The sequence below is a fragment of the Cynocephalus volans genome, chromosome 15 (genome assembly GCF_027409185.1).
Source record: "Cynocephalus volans isolate mCynVol1 chromosome 15, mCynVol1.pri, whole genome shotgun sequence".
Taxonomy (NCBI): domain Eukaryota; kingdom Metazoa; phylum Chordata; class Mammalia; order Dermoptera; family Cynocephalidae; genus Cynocephalus; species Cynocephalus volans.
The window spans coordinates 40,873,701-40,897,014 of record NC_084474.1 but is presented as its reverse complement, the minus strand read 5'-3'; the positions used below and the strand labels follow the sequence as shown (position 1 = coordinate 40,897,014).

General features: G+C 34.0%; 1 protein-coding gene across 9 annotated transcripts in view; it reads right to left on the bottom strand.

Moving 5' to 3' along the window:
• RALYL (RALY RNA binding protein like) overlaps positions 1–23,314 on the bottom strand; it is a 711,785-nt gene that overhangs the window by 80,777 nt on the left and 607,694 nt on the right. For all 9 annotated transcript variants that reach the window (XM_063079136.1, XM_063079135.1, XM_063079134.1 and 6 more), the window contains 2 exons: positions 11,246–11,293; positions 723–886 (listed from right to left, as the gene is read on the bottom strand). In XM_063079136.1, the coding sequence (XP_062935206.1) occupies positions 723–886; positions 11,246–11,293 (212 nt within the window). The remainder of the gene's footprint in view (positions 1–722; positions 887–11,245; positions 11,294–23,314) is intronic.

Here is a 23,314-nt window from a genome sequence, read left to right as displayed (position 1 = left end):
ATCCCAAAGAATACAGAAAATTTTGTTACTCTTTCTTTAGGAATAATATTCTAATAACAAACTAGGGTTTTTCTGAATTGGTCCATATAAAAATTTAGCAGTGTTAGAAAGTTTGTACCTCTACTTTTTACTAATTAATGATGTTATGCAAATATTAATTATGTAAATAATTAGTGAAGTTATGAAAATATTATTTTATCTTTATAATATTAAATATGCTTTTAGATACATGTCTCATAATAATTAAGAATAGTATGGTAAGTTATGCTTTCAACATCTCTATTGTTTGCCTATCTTAATTACCCTAATGCTCAAATATTCAAAACATGCACTAATTTTGTATAATGTTTCTTTGAAAACATAGTGTATGTACTCCGTTTTGAAAAAAAATTGTTTCTTCATTAAAAGCAACATGTTCTATTTCAGGACTTTAATATGTCACAAACTAAGTGGACCAAAAGCACATTGTTATTTGCTCTGATAAAATGCTTTTCAAATTGGTCCTGGATTTCTGTTAGTCATATTTGTGTCTGTCTCCCCTACTGTAATGCAGTGTGGTGGAAAGCAAAGACCATTTCTTATCTATTTGATGTTTCACTAATACTTTGTACATAGCAGGCACTCCATAATTATCCAATTAATTTATTTAGTACAGGCATTTATGCGATGACAGTTAACCCCACCCTTCCTTAAAGAGAAGTAAAATAAAGAACATTACTTACATTTAGAGCCTGATGAAGAAGACCCACTGACAGTAGATCTTGATCCCCCTTTCATGGAAAAGACTCCTTTTCCCCTGCGAGTTGTTGTGACAGCCACTCTGGGACGCTTCAGTGGAATTACTGCACGGGGAGGTGGAGGCACACGCCCATGGTAATCGAACAACCTTTACAAAACACACATAGGACTGAGAGTTGGTTTGATGCCTAAGTGATCTACCAAATGTGTGAAATGATCAAGAGAATGGCCTGGTAGGAAATTTCAACAAATTTTTGTTGTTGTTCTCTAATGTTCACACCCAGGTGCTTATCAGCAGATTCATTTTTCACCTATTTTCCTATTTCAGGGAAATAGGATGCTAATACATTCAATGCTTTCTGGACATTAGAATGTGATCGCAATATGAAACATGTGTAAGGCATGAAAAGACAAGGAGATTTGCTCCAATAGCATCACACAATTTGTTGAAATTCTGCTGACCTTTGTTTCCAAAGATATTTCTTTGCTTGGATAACCAGATTTACCTTTCTTATAAATCGAAGTCTTTCTCTTACATGTCAGATACTTATTAGTACACTAGTTTAAAAAGAGGAAAAGATCATGCAGAATCAGAAACAAAGCAAAGAAAAATATTGTCCTATCCGAAAACAGAGCTCAGAAGGAAAAAACAGTAAAACTAGCTTGAAGAAAACAACTATAAGAGATAAATCCATATGGTGCCATACATCTCTCTAAAGACTTAAGTAATTAAAGGCTTCTCTGAATGTAGAAAAAAGGAGACTGAGTTTGAATGACATGGAATTAGCACGAGGACAGAACTGTGTTGACTAAAGTATTGGTGGGAAATATTTACCAGAATATCTTTTTATTATTCTGATCATTTGCTAGATACACAAATTGAGACTTGAGATATTTGTATCACTAGATATTGAAAATTTCTGTGACAAAAAAATCAATAAAACTCCTACTTTTGCTAAAAACTGAAAAATGATATTCACCACAATCAATGCATTTCCATCAAACGAAAAAAGAATAAAAGTATGAATGTTAACTCATTTATATAAATATGTAAATATGTATTCATAGATTCAAAAGATTCATATTATTATTTACACATACACATATAAAACAAATTTTTACATGGCAGCACATTTGAGAAGCATAAAAGGTCAGAGAAAAAAATACTGGGATACATTTACTCATTTTTAAAACTATTTACCAGCGAACCAGATGTGTAATTATGTATAAAGAAAATAGCATTATTGACTTAGAATTATGATTGTTATGTATTTTATTGTGGCACCGCTATATGAATTACAGTCTTGTAATTGCTTTAAAACAGTCAATAGAAATAATCCAATATAAAAGTCAGAAATGAGAAAACTAGAACAGAAAGAAAAATTTAAAAAACCTATAATAGATTATAAAATTACATTTTGTTTACACATGCAAATGAAAATGTGATAGTTCTTTTGGAAAATAATCTTTTAAATATAATTAAAAATAAAAATTAACATAAACTGCTTTCCAAATATTCATTCAGAGACATTTAAAACTATTATGCTATGGGGGAAAAGACATTATTTAAATCAAATTTAAAGCAGATCTCTTTAGTGCGAGGTATTTCTCCTCCTACATTAGAGAGCTAAAGTGCTCAAAAATGATTTAGAACATGAGTGGGAAAAACTGAGAGATGTCTGGAAAAGAAAAGAAACGAAATGAGACAGAGTTCAAGAGGGGTGCCATCCTCTGTGAATAAGCAAAGTCCATTAGAGCTGAAGAACTGCTGGCAAAGAACAGGTCATGGATGTCAGCACATTATAGTTTACTTCAAAGAGTTTAGGCAGAATGAAGCTGAAAAGGGTTATGAATATCATCCATACTGCTAGGGGCTTGAAAATCAAAAGGGTCAACTCAATCTGCCCCTCATTTCAATCACAAAACAAGGTCTATATTAGTTATTTATAAGTTGAATTCACAGAGCACCTTAAGTCAGTGAACTAAAATACAAAGGAACTTTGCATGAGCTACAACACTGTAAATTATTGAAGGAAAAGATTATATGACAATTGATCTATTCCAGGGTAGAAGTCTCCACTTGAGATGAAAGGCAAGCTCTTTTGGAGGGACCGCTTCCCCAGGACACAAATGTGTAATTTAATAGGTTCATTAAATAAGCTAATCTATAAATATGGTTAAGAAAATCTCTAAAGCACAACCACAATCTATAATAATGTAAGAATGCTGTAATGAAAGTGCAGGTCAAGTAAACCTCATTGCTACTTTGATTACAATGTATTTCATTAATAATTTATAGGGGATCAAAATGTTTACCAATATTTCTATTGCTTCCCCCAGCCAAGGAGTACAATGCCTCCAGCGTTGATCTGGGCTGATGTTATGCTGAGAAAAGACAGCTGCGTTTGCTCATTGTACTTGTGACATACTTTTAGTATGCGACATACATTTTAGTGAGCTACTTAGTACGTGTTGTGTCTTCTGGTGTAAATGTGTATGGGAGTGACCCTTGTTCTCTCAATATTTTGGTGTGTTGCTTCGAAGGGAAGTGACTGTTTTCTTACCGAGGAATCAGCTAAGATTTTACCAATTCTTTCTTCCACTCTGGTAGAAAGATAGGCAGCATCAGAATTTAAGTATTTTAATATAATACGTAATTCACAAAATAAAACTGAAGAAAAGTTTGAGTACGTCACATGAGAGCATAGCTTTTACTTTAAAACATTTAATGGAGATAGAAACTTTCTTAATCATTATTGGGCACCCTTGAGTTTTTAAGAAATAAAAGAAAGGAAGACTGGGTGTTGTCCTAATGCGTTAAAACTTAATGAGACAAGAATAGGAAGAGCGGGCAGGAAGATGGGATGTGGGGGTCGTCTACACGCAGTAGCAAGCAGGTGAAAGGTAATCCAAGGAGACAAGCACTGGCCTTCTCATCAGGTCTGTGTCTACAGCAAGTCCCAAAATTCTGCCTTTGCAAAGTATTAGATTGGCAAATAGTGTTGAGACTAAGAAAATAGTCCATTTAAGATTACAGACTGACAACAAAGATGGCTACCAAACAGAATTGAGTGGAATTCAAATCTCAAAGGTCAATTACAAGCTTTATTTAAGTTCCTTCCTTCCTCTTATTTTTTTGTTCCTTCTACTTTTAGAATTACATTTTCTCTGCTTTCCTTTAACATTCCTTCATTTTTCCTAAGATTGCTTGGTTAGAATAATTTTTCCCCTAATACTTACCCATCAAATAGATAATGGTTCATAATGAAGCTAAACATAATTCTCCTTTCTTCAAGGTCCATTCTACAGTGAAAAGTCTAAGAGACCTACACTCAAGTAGTAAATAAAATAAATGCAGTCAGAATTTAATAAATGCAGCTCATGAAAAAAATTGGAGGATTTAATTTGTTTTATTTAATAAACATTTCTACTTTTCAGGTATCCTTTTCTTGTTTGGACTTTTGTTTGCTTTCAATATATGAGACATGTAATTTTATTACTTAGCAAAAGCTTAAACAGGTCATATTAATTTTAATATTAATTTACTTGATAAAATAGACATAACTTATCTCTAAGAAGAGCAGTATATTTAATTTTATCCACTGTCCTTAAAAAATAAGTGCTTTTTGGGCAAAGGTAATTTAATGGCATATTAACATAAAAAATGAATATAATTTTGAGTGCTTTTGAAAATAAAGCACTTTTTTATTTTTTAAAATAAAGAGCTTGTTATTATTAAGCTTTAATAATAATAAAGTAATGTTTTGGAAAAAAAGACATAGATAAAACTCTAATGACTCTCACTCTCACACCCTAAAACTACTAGAATTCTGTAATCTTTTTTCAGTAAGTATCCATATTTTTCACATAATTGAAAATACAATGTACAGTCATGTATTCTAGCTAGTTCTCTTTGGTTTATATTAAAAACATTTCTCAAGCCCACTAAATTGTCTTGTTAGTGTTTATTTTAATTGCTGAAGTGCATTTTCTCAAGTAGATATACCACATTCTAATAAGTCATTACAGTGTTACTGATTGTTGGACTTTTGACTTAATGCTTATTTTTTGCTGTCACCTAATGTGATTTTGAATATAAGAAAAAAAATCTTAAAACGTAGTAAGTGTATTTTATTTTGTCATTGAATACTAAATTTTCATTTTAGATTAATAGCAATTTCAAGAAATTTCTGGTAATTACCTGTTTTCTTCTAAATTACCCTCCTAAAAATAGTTGTTTATTTTCCCTACTTATAAATCAAAACTTATAGTCACTATGTAGTTAATGCTAACAAAACATATGATCTAGACTAGGGGGCTACATCACCAGGATAGCCAAAGGTAAAACCTGAGAACAAGTTCAAGGTCATGTTCTCACCAGGATCTTTTGGCAGGTATATAAAGATTAATCACCAGAGAAACAAAGAAGATACTGCCTCGTGTCTTGATTCAACCTCGAGCCCTCAATTTCAGCATGCTTAACTTCTGACAGACATACAGTCTATAAAACCAACTTAAGGTGACTATTCATTTGTAAAAAGGAATACATTTGAAATCCACATGAATGATTCTTCTAGGCTAGTAGCGTATTTGTTTCCTATATTGTTTGATTTGCTCAAAATTCATAAAATCTGCCTATAATTTCAACCGTTACTTCAAATAAGGTTTTGGTTTCAACTGAGTAAAAAGATAATTTTAAAAGGCATGCTCCACCTGAGAACAGTAAATGAAAAATTTCTATTGCTCTTTTTTGTCATTAATTTTCCAATTTTTTTCTGTGTAGTTTTCCCTCTGGATCATGTGCAAATACTTCTTGAACACGTTTTTAAAGGCAAGTTGATTGCAATCATGAATGATCTCTTTTGCAATATTTTGACTTTAATATAATCTTTATATTTTGCCCAACATTGCTATCTGCTATATTTTGTATATAGCTTCAGTTAATTAAAAAGTTAATGCATTCAGTCTGGCATTATGAGGTTATAAATCACTAAGATGATTTTCTTATTTAACTCTTATAATTGTGTAAGGTCAATATTATTAAGCCATTTTGCCCATGAAGGAAAATGGCAAAAAAGGGAAGAGGTAACCTACCCAATTTTGACCAGTCAACATTTGTGCATCTAGGCCTAAATTTCATGTCTTCTGACCCCAACTCATAACTTTTGTCAGCTGTACCATGCTGTTATTTCCAAACGTTTTAAGTGAAATACCATTTTACAAGATGACCATTTAATTTGCATAGCAGACATTGCTTCTTGCTAATATGTTTTCCAATACTCATGAATATATATAGTGCTCTATAATCAATGATCTGAAACAACTGTAACTTGACTTAGAGCTGTTTCATTAACTGCAACTCTAGTAGCTTCTCTTTGGTTCATTAACACAAAGTCAAAATGGTTCCAGAATTGAACAGTGCCCATGTTGAGTCATTTAAAATGTATATGTGATTTCTATATGGTCAAGCACCTCTGGCATTTCTTCTCTATTAACAAAAGTTTACTTATCGTTGGAGATAATAAACCGTTCATTGCTCTTCCTGATATTATTGAAAAAAAGGTTGGATTTAAATTGCTAATATCTCAGAAACTGAAAACATTCTTAGCAGGGATTAAATATAATTTTAGGTATACTTATGCTTTTCTTGGGAGAGTATAAATATTTATGTTTAGTTTTAATAACATACAATGTCTTGCATTTTGAGTCACACTCGACCCTTTAAAAATGCCACTGAATGCTATAAATTATTGGTATAAATTATTGGGCAATCCTTTGTGTAATATAAAAAAGATAAAAGTTTAGAATAGCTAAAATAGACTCAAGTCTACTACGTAGTAATACTCTTCATGATCCCTGAAACCATGGATAGACACTTAAAAGAAATCACAATCAGATGGAACTTAGTGCAAAGAGTTCTCTAAGCTAAAACTAAGGGGTGAAAACCTCCAGTTAGATTAGAATACTCAAACCTGAAAGAAATAGGATGACAATATGGTGTGGATATATGTCATTTATATTGTTTCTCAGCTTCAGACCCTTAGGCACAGGTGGGGTTGGGACTGCAAACCACATTTTTATGGGGGGCCAATTGGCTCCCTGCTTAGTTCAGCCAATACAGGACCTGACAGGGAAACTGCAAGACTACAGTAGGAAAAAGGAACTGGCTTCTTGTTTGGCTTCCTGTTTTTGTTTTGGCTTCTGGCTCTTGTCAGCCTTCTTCTTTATCATCATCCCAACCTTCTTCTTTACCCTGGCAACAATTGATCCCAGTAGCAGCCACAGAATCCTGTTTGAATAATTTTCCAGTACTTGGAGGACAGCCTCTTCACACTCTCTCAAAGATCCCAGCACCATCCAGTCCCTGTCCCCTCTTCAGAGGTTTGGGTGCCAGCCCCGCAGATTCCCCGTGGCCTCAGATACAGCAGCACCAGCCTAGCAGAACCTCCTGCTCAGTTTCATCTCCGCTAGGCCCTTTCTCTACAGTAAATTATGATAATCCCAACCTCTTCCTTAGTTTCTCCAGCCCTAGAGATTGTAGCTGCTTCCTGCAGTTGCTAACTCCATTATACCATAGTTTCTTTTTGCCTTTTTAGTCCCTTAACACCCAGTTAGCAAGTTTTTATATGCAGTTATCCCTGTTGAACATAACTAGTGTGATTTCTGTTTTCCTGATCTAAACAAAGCAGCATGGCGTTAACAAACAGCTGAGTGCTCTCTCTGCAGGTGCGTTCTGCTGCAGCTGGAATGTTCTGGGGAGTGGGAGGAGGGAAAACAATAAAAAGAGAATAATCCAGAGATGTTATAATGAATTATTATGGAAGGACAGCTTACCAGCCAGTTTATTTCTCAGTCATATGAACATATGAATATCAGTATAAGATCATTGTTGATGGTTACTGTTAAATGTTACTAGTAGCTAACATTATTAAGCGTTAAAAATACAGGAGGCATAATGCTGGTCATTATACATATGTTACCTCATTTAATTCTCAAAATAATTTTATGAGTTAGAGATTAATTTCATGCTCATCTAACAGATAAAAAGGTTTTGTGATATTAAATAACCTGCCCAAGTTCGCACCCTACTAAAAAGAGAAAAAGCTTTAACTATAAATACAAGCAGAGTGTAGCTTATGGGAAACAGTTACTATGGATAAAACTGCAGTGACTGTAAACTAGCTAACTAGCTATCTGGTCTGGCCTCTCCATTCTGTTTTTCTTTCATGGTGTTCTGTGTTTACAGGGAACTCTTGAGTATATCCACTAGCAGCAGATGCTTCTGTCTTTCTTAGCCAAGTGAAAAAAAAAAAAATGGAAAATAAACTAATGAGAGCACAGACTGCTTGGACAGTCTGTTACTAAAACAAACAAACTGATCTATTGCACATTTATAAGCCAAACAGATTGTATATAAAACAAATAAATGATTTTGAAAATTGTTAAAAGTTAGCTTTTTTGTATAATGAAGAGTTATTTGAAAGCTACAGGCTCTATAATTATTTGACTATTTAGGGCTCTTGCTCTTTGGCAAGTAAGATTGATCGAAAGATTCATCTATCCATCTATCTATCTAATGATTTTATTGAGCTATCACTTATAAAGAATAAAATGAAGATCTTGGTTTCCTTTTAAAAATGAGGAAACTGAAAACCTGATTTCCTCAAGTTACAAGCCTAGTTACCAGAACTTGGGTCTCCTATCTTCTGGAGCAAAACTCCATTTTGGGTAGAAATTCTTTATATGTGTAAGGAAGTCAAATGATAGAAAACAATTAAGAGAATATGCTAAAACAATTTCATATTGACAGACTACAAGACAATGTATATTAATTGAAAATTTTACTCATAGCAATTATGTGTTCTACACCCCAAAGAAAAAAGCTGTAGAAGAATTTGTGAAAAGCTAAAATTTTCAAATAGTATAAAGACTGTCTGTCATCTTTTCTTATAGTAAATGAGATTATTTTATTGCTGGCAGATGTCCACATCACTTTTAGAACAAGTTATTAAAAGCAATTTAATATTTAAAATAAAATATATTTTGTAGAAATTGTAAGATGATTTGAGAAAATCATTCTTAAGATTAATTTTTGTTATAAATGGATAATTCGTGAAATAAGTTGCTTAACTTGGTAGTTTGAACATATAGTAGTAGTGATGAGGTACAGTTGTGGGTCTGATTCCCACGTAGGCAAGGTTGTATCCTTTAATTTAATGCCATAGACTGGCATTGCTACCCCTGTGTTTTGCATATTCACACAGTTGGTTATTGAATTTAAACTGATGCCTAGGTTATGATTGTAGTTCTGTTACTAATTAGCTGCGAGACCTTGGGAAAATGACTATGTCTCTGAATCTAAGGAGATGAATTAATAATACAAACTGAATATCCACTATGTGCGAGGCTTACTGTAAGTCCCCGAAGATACAAAGATAAGCAACACTGAACATCATTGCTGCCCTCATGGAGGAAGGAAGGCAGACATGAATCAAATACTATTACTAGAGAAAGAAACACAGCAATTCAAATTAGGGGCAGTGCTGCGAAGGAACAGGGCTGGGCAGTGAGAGAGAAGAACAGAGGATCCTGATTTAATCTGTGTGCGATGTTCGTGCTGAGATCTGAAGGATGAATTCAAGTGTATGAGGTGGTGGAGAAGAGGTCTGACGAGAAGGAATAACACAGAAAGGACCCGAGGCAGTAAGGAACGTGGTGTTTTTGTGGAACTGAGAAAGAACCCATGAGGCTGGAGCAGAGAGAGCAAGACCCTTTCAAGAATCACAAAGTTTCTTCTCTCTTTAAAAATGTCTTTGGAAAACTGTTTTCTCAAGTTTGCATTTTTGTACTTCAGGATTTTTTGTTTGAATAGTACTTTAAAGCTTAAAGGATATTTACCTCATTCTTTAGGTCCAACGATCTCTCTATCTACCTACAGTCGGACCTCACTTTGCAGGTCTCCATTATCCATGAATTTCAGTTCACCACAACATATAAACCATAAGTAATTTCATAAGTCCAAACTTTGCTTCTAGCTTTTTCACAAATGACTATGTAAATAACAAATGCCTATGTAAATAACAAATGCACATCTTGACCAGTGACCAATCACATCGCTTCTTTCAAAGTGTATCAGTGATTGATTGGTCACTGTTCATCTGCTATTCGATTCATGCACAGCCAGCAATTGTGTAATCACAATGCCTCCTTGTCTCCCACGTGGCATTATATAAAACTGGATAATCAAAAGAGAGAATTGGTCAACAAAGATGAAAGTGCAGGGCTGGTCCGTTAGCTCAGTCGGTTAGAGTGCCACCTTGTAACATCAAGGTCAAGGCCTAGAATCCCCCTACAGGACAGTCACCAAAACCAAACAAACAAACAAATTAAATAAATTTTTTAAAAAAAAGATGAAATGAAAGAGCAGCAAAGAATTAAAGAATGTTAACAATGGAAGTGAAACTCAAATTAAATGTAAATGAAATTATAGAAAAATAGCTGAACATAGGGACATTAACACTTTTTCCTTTCGAGAGACCCTAGATATGGAGCCTGAGGAACTTAGTGATATAAATGAGGCAAGTGCATGTGATGTGATGAAAAGGGACGAAGATGTGGAGGAAGTGATGCTGGCAAAAGAACTACACATTGAGGGAACTCTCAGAGATAGTTCACAACACTGGTAAAATGTTGAAGGTGATCCAGCCTCAGAAATGAGCATGACAGTTTACCTAGACATGTAACAGGTAACTTGCTCCATACAGTAAGCTGTACATGATAAGAAGGTTTGCACTGTTCAAACTACTCTCGATAAGTTACTTTTTGCAAAGAAATAAAACACATTAAGTCTCATTGTTTTTTTTAAATTACAGTGTCCTAAATAACCACTAGCTTTACTATAGTTCCCTCTGTATTCACAGAGCAAAGAACAAAAGAGTTTTTAATGTTTTGACAAAAATTTTAAAGGTCAGGATTGGGACAATCCTATTTTTCCTATTGATTGTTAACAACACCTTACATGTTTTCATCTTTTGTGGTCACTATTATGGCCCTACACTATCATGCAAAGCAGAAAAGTTCTATAAATTTTAATGAATCTAATCAATATAGCTTTTTCAATGTGTCATGAAAGCAGATATATTTTAGAAGGTTGGAGTCATTTTCTGAGTTTACAAAACTCTCAGTCTTGAAGAATTCTAAGTCAACAACAGACGCTGAAAATATTATTAGTTAATTAAATCTGTGAAATATTATGTGAATATTAGGAACCAAATTTTAGGCTTACCCATCTCCAAAGTACTAAAACTCTAAGATCCATTATGCTTCAGTAAATATAATGAAAATAGGAAAATCTGTCTATATTATATTTTACTGGGAGTAAGTATTTTATTTTTAGCTATAAAAATATTATTTTAAACAGCTGTCAAGAACACCTGTGAATGAAATGCACTAAATAGTTAAAAGATAATTTAAATCACAGGGAAACAAGGATGAAAAATTCACATACCGGTTGTAGAAATCATCTCTGTAGTAATCATAGTCAAAGACATAACCACTAAGGAGGAAAACAAAAAATTAGTTGGCATTTCACATTAATTTTGATATTCATTTATGATAGTTAAAGACCTTTCCCCCCCCAGACAAGATGTAATATAGTTGTTCCTTCTTTCTAAGATACTATAGTTAGCTCTTCTTCTTAATGTATGCACAATGAGACTAAACAATGAACAAAAGGTATCGAAATAAGGTAAACAGAAAGGTTTAATGACCCATTCATTATGGGAATGGTAAATAGAAATATGGTTTCCTCAGAAATTTAGCATTTTTTTCATTCTAAAAACTGTGATTCAATACTTTAAAACAGAGAAAACAAACAAACAAACAAAAACAGCCCTTGGCTCTTACCAGCAATAACTTAATATTTTATGGAATTTAAATAGGAATTAATAAATGCATTTCAGACACAAGATTATTATTACTAAGTTCCCCCCAAAAATATGCAATAAAAGTGCTTCCATCCACTTGCATAGTTGTTTGAGTTTACAAAGCACTTTATATGCATTTTAATTTTTGTCATCAAAACAACTCTACTGGATGGCATACCGAGAAGAAACTAAAGTGCAAAGACATAACAGGCTTGCTCCTAGCAAGCGACAGGGCTGAGAGTTAAGAAGAAATCTTCTGAATCCACATCTGGAGCTCTTCATAACACCTTGCAACTCTCCCCAACCTGGAGAAAATCTTAATCTTATGGTTAATAGAGTATTTGTATTACAGGGGAGTAATTTTTTTAATGTTTATTTATTTATTTTTTGTTGTGATAAAATGTACATACCATCAAATTTACCATTTTAATCATTTTTAAGTATATAATTCAATGGCATTTAATACTTTCATAAAGTTGTGCAAACATCACCACTATCCATTTAAATAATTTTTCATCATTTTAAACAGAAACATTATACTCATTAAACAATAGTTCTCCATTCCCCCCCTCACCCTACCCCTAGTAACTCTATTCTACTTTCCATCTCTATGAATTTGCCTATTTTAGGTAGTTCATAAATCATATTATCATTAATACAAATAAAAATCATATAGTCATATAATCATACAATATTCGTCCTTTTGTGTCTGGCTTATTTCACTTAGCATATTTTCAAGCTTCATCCATGTTGTAGCATGTATCTGAATTTCATTTCTTTTTAAGGCTGAATAATACTATTCCACTGGTGTGTGTGTGTGTGTGTGTGCGCGTGCGTGCGCATGCACATGTGTGTGTATACACACACTTACCACCTTTTGTTTTTTTATTCGTCTGTCGATAGACATTTAAACTGTTTCCAAATTTTGGCTATTGTGAATAATGCTGCTATGAGGATTGGTGTGAGAGTATCTGAGTTCCTGCTTTTTCTCTGGAAATGGAATTGTTGGGTTGTATGGTAGTTCTGTTTAACTTTTTAAGGAAGCTCCACATATTGTAGGAGTAATTTTATATTTCCAAATCAGTTTAATCAATTTAAAAGTTTTTTACTTTGTAACTACTCTTATGTTAAGAAAACTGAAAGAACCATATTAAGAAAGGCTTGTTATTCCCTTTTTTAGGGATAAATGTATTTGTATGTCCTCACCATCATTACATACAGGGGAAACCCTAGCCTACGAGGGTTAGTTCTGCCTCCGGCACTGTCTATTAGAACACATGGTGTTTGAGTTCAAGTACTGAAATATGAAGTGGGAACCTACTCTATGTAAGTGCCTGATGGAAGACCAAGCATTATCTGGCCAGAGCAATATTGTATCCATCTCTGCAAACTAAGGAGGACAATGAGACTATTGCCTAAAGAGTAAGAGCTAAAATAGCTACTTTTGTCTAACAGTCACAGATTATCAAAGGAGTAATGGCTCATGCTTTAGTTTTTATTGCTGGTGTAGATACAACTATGACATTGAGTTGAAAGATTTTAAAGACAAATTATTGGCTACCACCAAACCCTAAGGCATAGATGTCACTTCAAAACCTTCCTGGTGCAGCAGTGCATGTGCTTCTTTCATTGCGATTCACTTATACCTGTAGATAACAAGGCATATGGTGACACCTGCCAAACACTTTCACTGGGAAGTCTGAAGTTTAAAGTTATGCTACTCTTACATTTTTCATGTATAGTTAGTTATCTTTGTATCTTGTGTTTGATCATAAATAAGAGTATGTTGGTAGAAGACAAATGTATAGTAGCATTCATGATTAGATAACACAAATGAGATTCCCAATCATCAAAGCAAAAAAAAAAAAAAAAAAAAATTGAAAACGGTGTGTTATTTTAAGAACTTTGTATAGACTTTGTTTATAAAACATGGTATCTGGGAAGGGAAATGTTCTAATTATTGAAACCCTATTCATAATCCTATTTAAGCCTAACGACCTATAATATGGATAGTATTCTCCCAATTTTACAGGACACTGAGGTCTAAAGATGATAAATACCTGAGATAACACAGGTAAGTATTACAGAATAGCATAGTCATTCATAGGTTCATTCACCAAAATTTGATTAAGAATATGTGTGTCAGGGACTGTACTAGGCACTTAAGCGTATAAGTAAAATAGTTTCTTTTTCTGCATGAACGTGACAGTCTAGTGGTGCTCGAGATGACCTTAACATTTCCCTCAGCTTGACTAAACTTTAGACAAGCTTCTTCCTGACTTCCCCATTCTTACAACATTTACTTTAGGAAAGGTGCAATTGTAAATTCTTTGACCAGTCATTTGAGATATAAATCTTCTTCCAGACTCTTGCCAGTTTTACAGCTCAGAAATGTGTTTCTTAAGGATCTGGGAGCCATCCCTTTGAAATGTAATTATCAAGAAAGATATCTCCCAGCCACTGTGTAGTAGCCTAACTTAAAAAAGCAGCAATTAGCAAACACAGATGCCCCAATCACATTGACACCTCCCCCCATTTCCACTAACTCGCCCCAGCTCTTCAAAACTCTCCTGCCTTTTGTTTCAGTAGAGTTGGGTTTGATCTCTGTCCCCTCTTGAAATAGTCTTGAATAAAGTCTTCCTTGCCTGTTTAACTTTCCTGGTGCAATTTTTCTTTGACAGTGGTGTAGACAGAAAATAAGTTAATAAGCAAACAAATAATTTAAAACAGAAAATACTCAGAAGGAAATAAATGAGGTAGACAACAGCAGGAGGGAGAACTATCAAGGGAGATTAGTGAAGGCTGGACTTTCTGAGGAGGTGACATATAACTGGAGGTTTGAAGGACAATAAAGCTTCTACCAAGAGCCAGGGAAGAAAAGGAACCAATAGGAACAATAAGGAAGGCACAAGTCAGGAAAGAATTGGGCAGATTCAATGAAGTAAGATCAGTCCAGGGATACTGTCATCATTCAGACAAGAAATAACAGTGTCCTAGGCTCTCAAGTGGCAGAAAAGATAGAAAGGTAGAGCCAGATTTACCACTGTTTTGGCTTGAGAAACTGGGAGATTCTATCATCCTTTGTTGAGTTGGGGAAGATTGGGAGGAAGAGGCTCTAGAAGAAGATCTTGAGATTAATTTTGGACATGATAGCATTTGAAAACTTGTGATATTGTCAAGAAACACTTTCAGGGGTAATTGTATACTGCCTAACTGAGGGGCACCCAAAAAGGAGGGAAATAAGTCTGGGAGTTGTGAGAACTCTGATAGTAATAAAACTATCAAAAAGGTGAGATCTTGTTTAGTGGTAAGTGTAGAGCTGGAAGGAAGGCGGATGCTGTGATTCTAGGACTCAGGGGTTAAGGGAGGAGGAAACAGTACCACAGCAAGGTCAGATGTGGATAAGAGATAAAGCTCAAAACCAGATAGTTGAGTGTGGACCGCAGCTTGCCACTGGCTAGATACGACATTGAACCGTCTGTTTAATCTTCCTGAACTTCACTTGCAAAATGGGATTCTATCAGAAACACCTCACTGAGCACAATTTTTAGCACCTCGTAGTCACTCACTGAACGTTTTTATCAGTTTTCATAGGGATGAGATTTAAATACAGTTTTCTTTGAATCCAAGGTCTGTGATTTTTTTCCTACTGCATTATGTTTCTCCAGACATTTGCTAATTTAAATAAGCTTAATAATCTTAATGTTTTAGTACATATAATTTTATTTTCATCAGAGGTGTTCAGGTGAGCAGTTTTAAGGTTTATGATCAAGATGATGGGAACATTTAATTAAAGATGTGTAAATTTATCTTAATATTTATGTATATTCTCTCTCTTTGTAAGCTCTTTGAGTCCCACACACCCTTTAGATCTTTGTTTCTCAGTGTTATTTTTCTGGTGGTATCTAGCAATCAGAAATTTAAAAATATCAGTCATCCTCATCATCATCACAAGAAAATAATGTTGAGTGGTTACTAATTCTAATAGAAATATTTGAACATTTGCTAGGTTCCAGACGGGGTGCAAGACATACCAGATGCTTTAAATAGCTATTGATTGATGGGACAATCATTTTTATACAATGAAAATTTTCAGTATTTTCAGATGTAACCAAATAAGCCCAGAGACAGAATATGTGGTTAAATTGTTTTTATAATTTTTTTTGAGACTTTTTGAATATTGTAATCTTGGACAACACAGTTTAATTGAAAGAAGAAAATATGACACACTGACCAATTAATGCAGGTGCTATTAATATGGATGGCAGCAATGATTCCACTCATGTGTCTTGTACTTTAGAAAGTACTTCAGTAATTTCACATACTTATGGAAATTTAAAAGTGCACACACACAAAAAGAACTTATTTTTATTTTTATCAGTTATTGCTCAAATTATCATGTCCAGCCTACTTATTTTTGTTCACTCCTGGCTGCTAAGATGTATTTACAAGAACCAGTGGCAGCTAAATATCCTGAACTCTTTGATCCCCAATTCCCACTGCCTGCCATCAGGAACTCAATTTTACTTGTCAAAGTTCAAGATGAAATGAAATGTGCAAACCGACCTGTCTTGGTAATCGTGCCAAGGCTGCTTTTGTCTTAATGGTTTGAGCTTTTAGCAGAAATACCATGGCAGTAGTTGACTCAGGTCATAAGCTGTAAAATCAAGACAAATTTCCAAGAAAGAGGAAGAGATTCAAGGAAATGAAAAGATCACCCCAGTGCGAGTTTGATTCATGTCATTACGTTTCCCCCAGGGTTTCTGCCTCCCTCCTTAGTCCTTTTTTGTCTTTTATCCCTCACCATATTTTCTCTTTTTCATAAAATTCCTTTTTTTCCCTTTCTGTATGAACCCCCATTTGAAGCCAGCTGTCAAAAAGTCATATTCAGATTTGTAAGATATTTTATGTATCCTAGAATTGTATTGCCAGGAAATGTTTGTCTTTCAGTTAAGAAAGATCCCGGCCCTCCACCTCCCCTGCTTTTTCCCCTAATAAACTGGAAGGAAGTGGTGCTGTTATCTTATGGGCTAATTTATTTTGGCTTTTAAAAGAAGAATCTTTGCAACTTCTATTTCAATAGTTTGGTATGACAGTCCGGCTCTTAGGCCACTGAAAGAAAAATGATAATAAATTAGATGTTTAGGGCACTATCCAGGAGGAAACTAAATCCAGGAAATGGCAAGGTTTTTGTTGTTTTAGGGCATGGTCAGTGAGCTGTGGCAAGTCCGCAACTTCCTAGAAAAGAAAATGATGGTTTTGAATACCTAACACATATAAAGATTTAATATTGTTTATTTTAAAGTCTGCTACACTTTTATGACTTTTATTCTACTTGTTGTTGTACCTTTAATTCTAATTGCTCAGATTCCTTCAAAATTTAATACGAAATCAGAATTGCTAAAGTGATTGTTTAGAATCCTACACCCACACTCTTTCTTTTCTTACCAATGATTAAATAAGGACCAAGTAACTTGCCTGGAATTTCATTTAAACTTTTCATTTATAGATGAAGAAAACACAAGTAATTGGGTTTTACAATGTATGCAATCAATTTAATCTAATCCCTTTGAATTCATAAAGTCAGTTTCATATGAGCAGACTAATTCACAAAGTATTTCTTTTTATTTTTCCTCACAGAACTTTATTAAAATATAATCTTAAGAATATTAATAAGCTCCCTCGCACAAGCAGGGAGCATTTAAAATTTTTTGGGCAGACATCCTGCCAATAATAACTACTACTAGAGCTTTCTCAATTACTATATGTGGCTCCCTAAATTAAATTGAATAATCAGCTGCTGAGTACTTATGTAAATCAGGTGCAATACTGGAAGTGGTAGATATCAACATCAGGAGCACATGGCTTCTAATCACAAGGAATATCAATCTAAGTAGAAGGGATTAGACAAATACACATAAGACCATAATTTGAAGCAGAATTTAATAACTGTCAAAACAGAAATAAAAACCGCTATTAGATCTTATGGGCAGAAAAAATAGGATGGTGTGGGTAGGACACAAGGATCAACCACAAGGCTTGGTGAAAGAGATGACATTTGAATTGGACCTTGCAAAATAGGGTAGGAATTTGACCAGTGAATGTTCAAAAGGTAGGTCCTTCTGGGTGATCAAGAAAACTGGTGGCAGAAAAACATGAAACAAGCATGGAGAGCAGTGTTATGAAGATTATTCTCTCAAGATCTTTAGTACAGCTATTTTTCAGCATATTATGGTTAGTTCTGGAAGTTATGATTGCAGAAGATATGGGCCAACTGTCTGAATTTCCAGAGCACACTTCCACATGGTTAAGGTGAAATCAGAAGTATCCTCAGATGTGCCTGTAGGATCCTGTTTCTAATTTGGTGTAGGTTTCCAACTGTCAGAGTATCTACAGTTGAACATAATTACAAACTTTGCTGAGATAATATGTGGGAAAAAATGTCTATTTTCATTTTAGGGAATACAAATAAATCTGTAAATTTACTTTTGTGTGTGTGCATAGTGGATACATATACGCACATATACCAAAAACAGTAAAATAAGCCATTTAGTCTATTAAATGGCAAAATATTCAATTTACTCCCCAGCATATTTCAAATGGGGGAGAAGGTGAGGGGGAACCTAAAAGATTATGACACATTCATAGAGTTCCTGGTGAATTGTGGATCAGGATCTGTCACCTTCAGGAAGGGAAAGTAGCTAAGAAGTTAAAAAGGTTAAAATGATCCATCCAACCCATTTAAGAGTTCTGATCTTTCACTTGCTCTGAGTCAACCTTTCTGTCTCACGCATTTAAAGGATGATTACTTTAACTGATAGATCAGTGATAAGATGTATGAAGAGTGAATTCAGGAAAGAAGAGAGAAAGAGGAGGGAAAAAGCACAGAATTATTTTTCTCTCTTCTAGCTAAGTTAACACAGGGGTTCTGATTTTGAAAGTATCGCTGTATTCTGTTAGGAAGGCTATTTAAATATGTAATTCCAGAATTGAATTTAGTTTTCACTTCTGTCTTCTGGGCTAGAATGAATATTTCTCTTCAATTCATGTTTACTTTCTAAAGCTGCAACGAGAATGAAGATTTATTTTTCACAAGCAGCATGACACACCTGCTAAGAAAACTGCAAATGTGAAAGCAGAAGAACCAAAAATCTAGCTAGTTTGAAGACATGTAGAGATATACAATCTTACTTGGACCAGTGAAATTGTCTCTAAGCTGCTATTCCTGGTGATCCTAAGTATCTCCACATCTCCTACCCATCGTATATGCTGCAAATGGCTTGAAAGCATTTCTTTTTACAAATTATCAAAAAATAAAAATAACAAAAACTCTTCAATTACTCCCCATGGCCTATGAGGCAACTTACAGACTCTTCAGCATTCAAGGCTCTCCAAAACTCCTTCCTCCAACATTCTTTCATTATCATTCAATTACTCTTTTAATCCTTTGGCATTTCACAGCACCTACTCTGCCTGGCACTGTTTTGGTACAGAAAACTCATTGCTCTCCAACAGAGACATTCTCGTACCTCTACAGAATCTTTGGCACTAGCTCAATTGATTATTCAACAGAAAGTTTTCTATTATGCTCCCATCCTCCCATCCATTGACACATGTTGTATCTTCTATCTGTTGGAAATACATCCATTCTTAGAGGCCTAGCTCAAGCTCCACATCTTCCCCAATTATAAAGTTCTTTGAATTAAACTAAATTCCACTTATAGTGCTACTCTTTGATTATAGTCTTTTTGTATTTAAGTCTAACTCATGCTTGTCAGCTCTCTGCTTTTCTTGTCACTTAGTTAATCTATATAGATTTATTTCTGTTAGCCTTTCCCCTCACAAGCCAATCTTTCCATTTTGTTAATCATTCCTGTCTTTCTTCTTTGAACTTAATCTATTTTATCTGAACTTCTTAACATTAAAGTTTTCAGAGTAAAATATTCCAGGAGGTCTCATGTCAAAAACCTCCAGAGTATTATTCATCTTTTTGTTTTAACTGAATTTAGTCATTAATGTGCAGGACTCATTCTTATGCATACTTCTACACTTCTTCTATGAAAACATTTTTTATTGTATTTGGCCGTTTATGACTCTGTCTCATTAGATCATGAGCTCTGAAAAGGCAAGGTGTTTGTAATCACCCAGTAGATATTTTTTGAATTAAATGTTACTCTTATGTGGAAATTTCTGCTATATTTACTTTTTGTAGGAAAAGAAAATGTTTACATTCGAATTTTCAAACATCTGAATATTAACATTAGAATTTTTAGACGATCACAATTGCCATGTTAGGTTAAACCTTTCTGCCGTTTATCAATTTATTGCATCTCAGCCCTAAATCCACAATTTTTTTGCCCTTGCTTTGTGATGATGGGGCTGGGTCCTGCAAACATTTCTCCTTTGCTAGTTGGCATAATGTTAGGGTTTGTTAGTACAGGGCACTGGAGGAAAACTGCAAGGCATAAAAGAGGAAGGAGCTTCTTTTTTTAGGTTCTCATGTGCTTTTCTTCTTGCTCCTTTGACACAGCTACCAGCAGCATGTTGGAGACCCACTGATAATTGTGGGCAACTCAGCAGGAGGTTCCTGCTCATCACCTCCCATCCACCAACATCCCCACAAACTCCTTTGCCAGCCAGTAGGCTGCAGCCACACCCTTTCGCATGAGATCTGAATATCAGCCTTAGAGAGAGGAACTCTTCATGTTTATTCCTTCCTTGGGTCCTCTTCCTCTGCTATAGAGGTAGTATGTTCCCTGCACTTTCTATTCCAATATTCTTTGCAGTTTCTTACCCTTTTTAAGTATTTAACCACGTTTTACTAGTTAATAATTCTTCATATTAAATTTCTCTGTTAAAATTACAGGTGTGATTTTTGTTCCCAGTTTCTTGACTGGATCCTGACTGACACAACACAGTTTAGGCATTTTTGTATTCTATGTGTTTGAGAATGGCCATATGTGACATGTAGTCAAAGGAAGTAAGTTCTCTCTTTATAAATAAGTCCTTCTCATGCAGTTGATATTTTTATTATTATAATTGAACTTATTGGATTATAATGATTTTTCTAAAGTTCTTCATGGTAGAGATTAGCTTGTACAAATATTTGACAATGATGTCAAAAAGGATGTTGATAATAATAATTAATGATAATAAAGTTAACAGTTAACATTTACTGTATGCTTTGCATTTATCAGCCACTGTTCTCAGAGCTTTCCATACATGTCAAAACATTTAATTGTCTTAAAAATCCCATGAGTTAGTAGTAATATTATTTTGATTTTACAAATGAATCAAGGCAACAAAATGACCAATCAAAGTCTAGAGTATAAACCACATTGCATGTCTTACCAGATAATGGTGTAAGGAATCCTTAGGTGTTTTTGTCAATTGCAAGCTCAATATAAGCCATGAATGTGATACAACACCACGAAGCTAATAAACTCTTAGTTGGCATTAAATAAAGTGTCTTTTTAAAAAAGGTTATAATTCCATTGGACTTTTACCTCAGAGACATCACTGAAAATATTTAGTATGTGTCAGTGCAGTTTTAGAAGAATTTTGACTAACTGGAATACACACAGATAAAGGAAACTAGGATGGCAAAAATTCTCAAGACAATGACCCTATATGAAAATAGTTGAATTACACGAGAATGTTTTGTCTAGAGAAGAAGGCCTTTGGGAGGAAAGGTGGCTAACTGTTTAAATATTTGAACAGCTGTTGAGTGGAAAAGGAACTGAATTTATTCACTGTGGCTCCAGAAGGCAAAACAAGTATTAAAGGTAGTAATTACAAGGAAGGATATTACTGCTAAATATAACAAAGAAATAGAATAATGAATTCCAATTACCCTGAGCTTCTAGTAGTTTGGGAAAAGAATAGAATCGTAAACTGGAAAATACCATGACAAAACACTGTACGATCTAATATACTACACAGACACATACATCACAAGAAGAGCCAGAAAACAATTGGTTAGGGATTTTAAAGAGAAGACTATTAATGCATTACATAGTTCTGGGATATCTTCCAAGCTGACATTCCATGATTTTATTAAGATCAAATTACACTGTGAAAATGTAACATTTAGATATTCACATACAGGTTTTAGGAAGATGGTGACCTGAATCTGGCTCCTTTTCTCTTAGTATCAGTTCCAATCCTTTTTGACTTTCCTCAATCAAATTGGTGCAGGATCATAGAAGAAATAAAAATTGAACTTTCATATTATTTAGTAAGAAAAAGAAAGAATGATTCTTTTAAACCTATGGGACACTGTGTAAACTTTTGACTTGGAAAAATTTATAGCTTAATATGTCTTCATTCTTAAAAAAGAAAGATGAAAAAGAAAAAGTCAGTCTTCATTAGAAAAAGAGCAACCCAATAAACCAAAGTAAAGTAGAAGGAGGAAATTAATACAGGCTCAAGTCTGGAAATCAATGAATAGAATCTGGCACAAAAACAAATAAGTGGAGAAAAATTTTGATTTTATCAGTAGATGGTAAACAGTTGTTTAATAAAATTTAAAATCCTTATATTTTTGAAGTAAAATAGTAAGAAGAAAACTACTTACATGCCAAAGACTATGTGGCAAAACCAAATATTATTTTAACAGAAAACAGTAAAACCATTTAATAAATTGGGAGGTTACCTTTTATTGTCATTATTATTTTAAAAATCCTGTTACAACCTTTTCCCTTGAAAACTCTCCATTATCACAGAGAAAACTGAGTCCAATTTTATTTTCTGTCTTAAAGTTAGCCTTTTTTTTGTCATGTATGCCCCCCAAAATAGATTTCTTTATAATTCAAAGTTTAAAATCCTCATTAAAAAAATCAATGGATTATATTTTACCTTTTATTACTAAGTCTTTCATGTTCTGTAAAAATTTTCAGAACCTATTATTTACAGGTTAAACTCAATGATCTTTTATTCAATTCTTTTTCTTTGTTCTCATTTTTGTGACTTGAGTTTTTCTCATTTTGCTTAGGGAATATTTGTCAATGCTAGTTATTGAGTTTCCCTAATACCACTTATTGAGTTTTTTCCCTCTGCTGGTATCAAAACTTCCACTTACTGGTTCAAATGAGGCACTGTTTTGAATCAACCGATATTTTCTAGGTTAGTCTCTTCTTATAATCTACTAATGTTTCTTAACCTACTAATGTTTCTACTAATGTACACACACACACACACGCACACACTAGTACACATATGTGTGTGTGTGTGCGTGTATATATATATATATATATATATATAGTGAATATTACTGAGCTGAAGAAACAGGCATTTTCTATAATCTCTAGCTTCTAGAACGGAATCTTATTCAGAAGAATTTGTTATCTTCAACTGAAGTTACCAGAGGTGGGAAGGGGGGTGACGGGGTTAGTGAGAAATTGTAAAAAGCCACAAAAAATGATAACATTGTTTAATGTTGAATATACTAATTATCCTGATTTGAGCATCACATATTGCACACAGGTATTGATATTCAATACAGTACCCCACAGATATGAACAATCAATTATGTTTCAATAAAAAAAATTTAAAAAGAATAAGTTCTCTTCAAGGCCTCAGAATATTGCTCTTTTTACTTGTACTAAAGAGTTTTTTCATGAGCTTTCATTTTTTTCTCATTAATTCTCTTC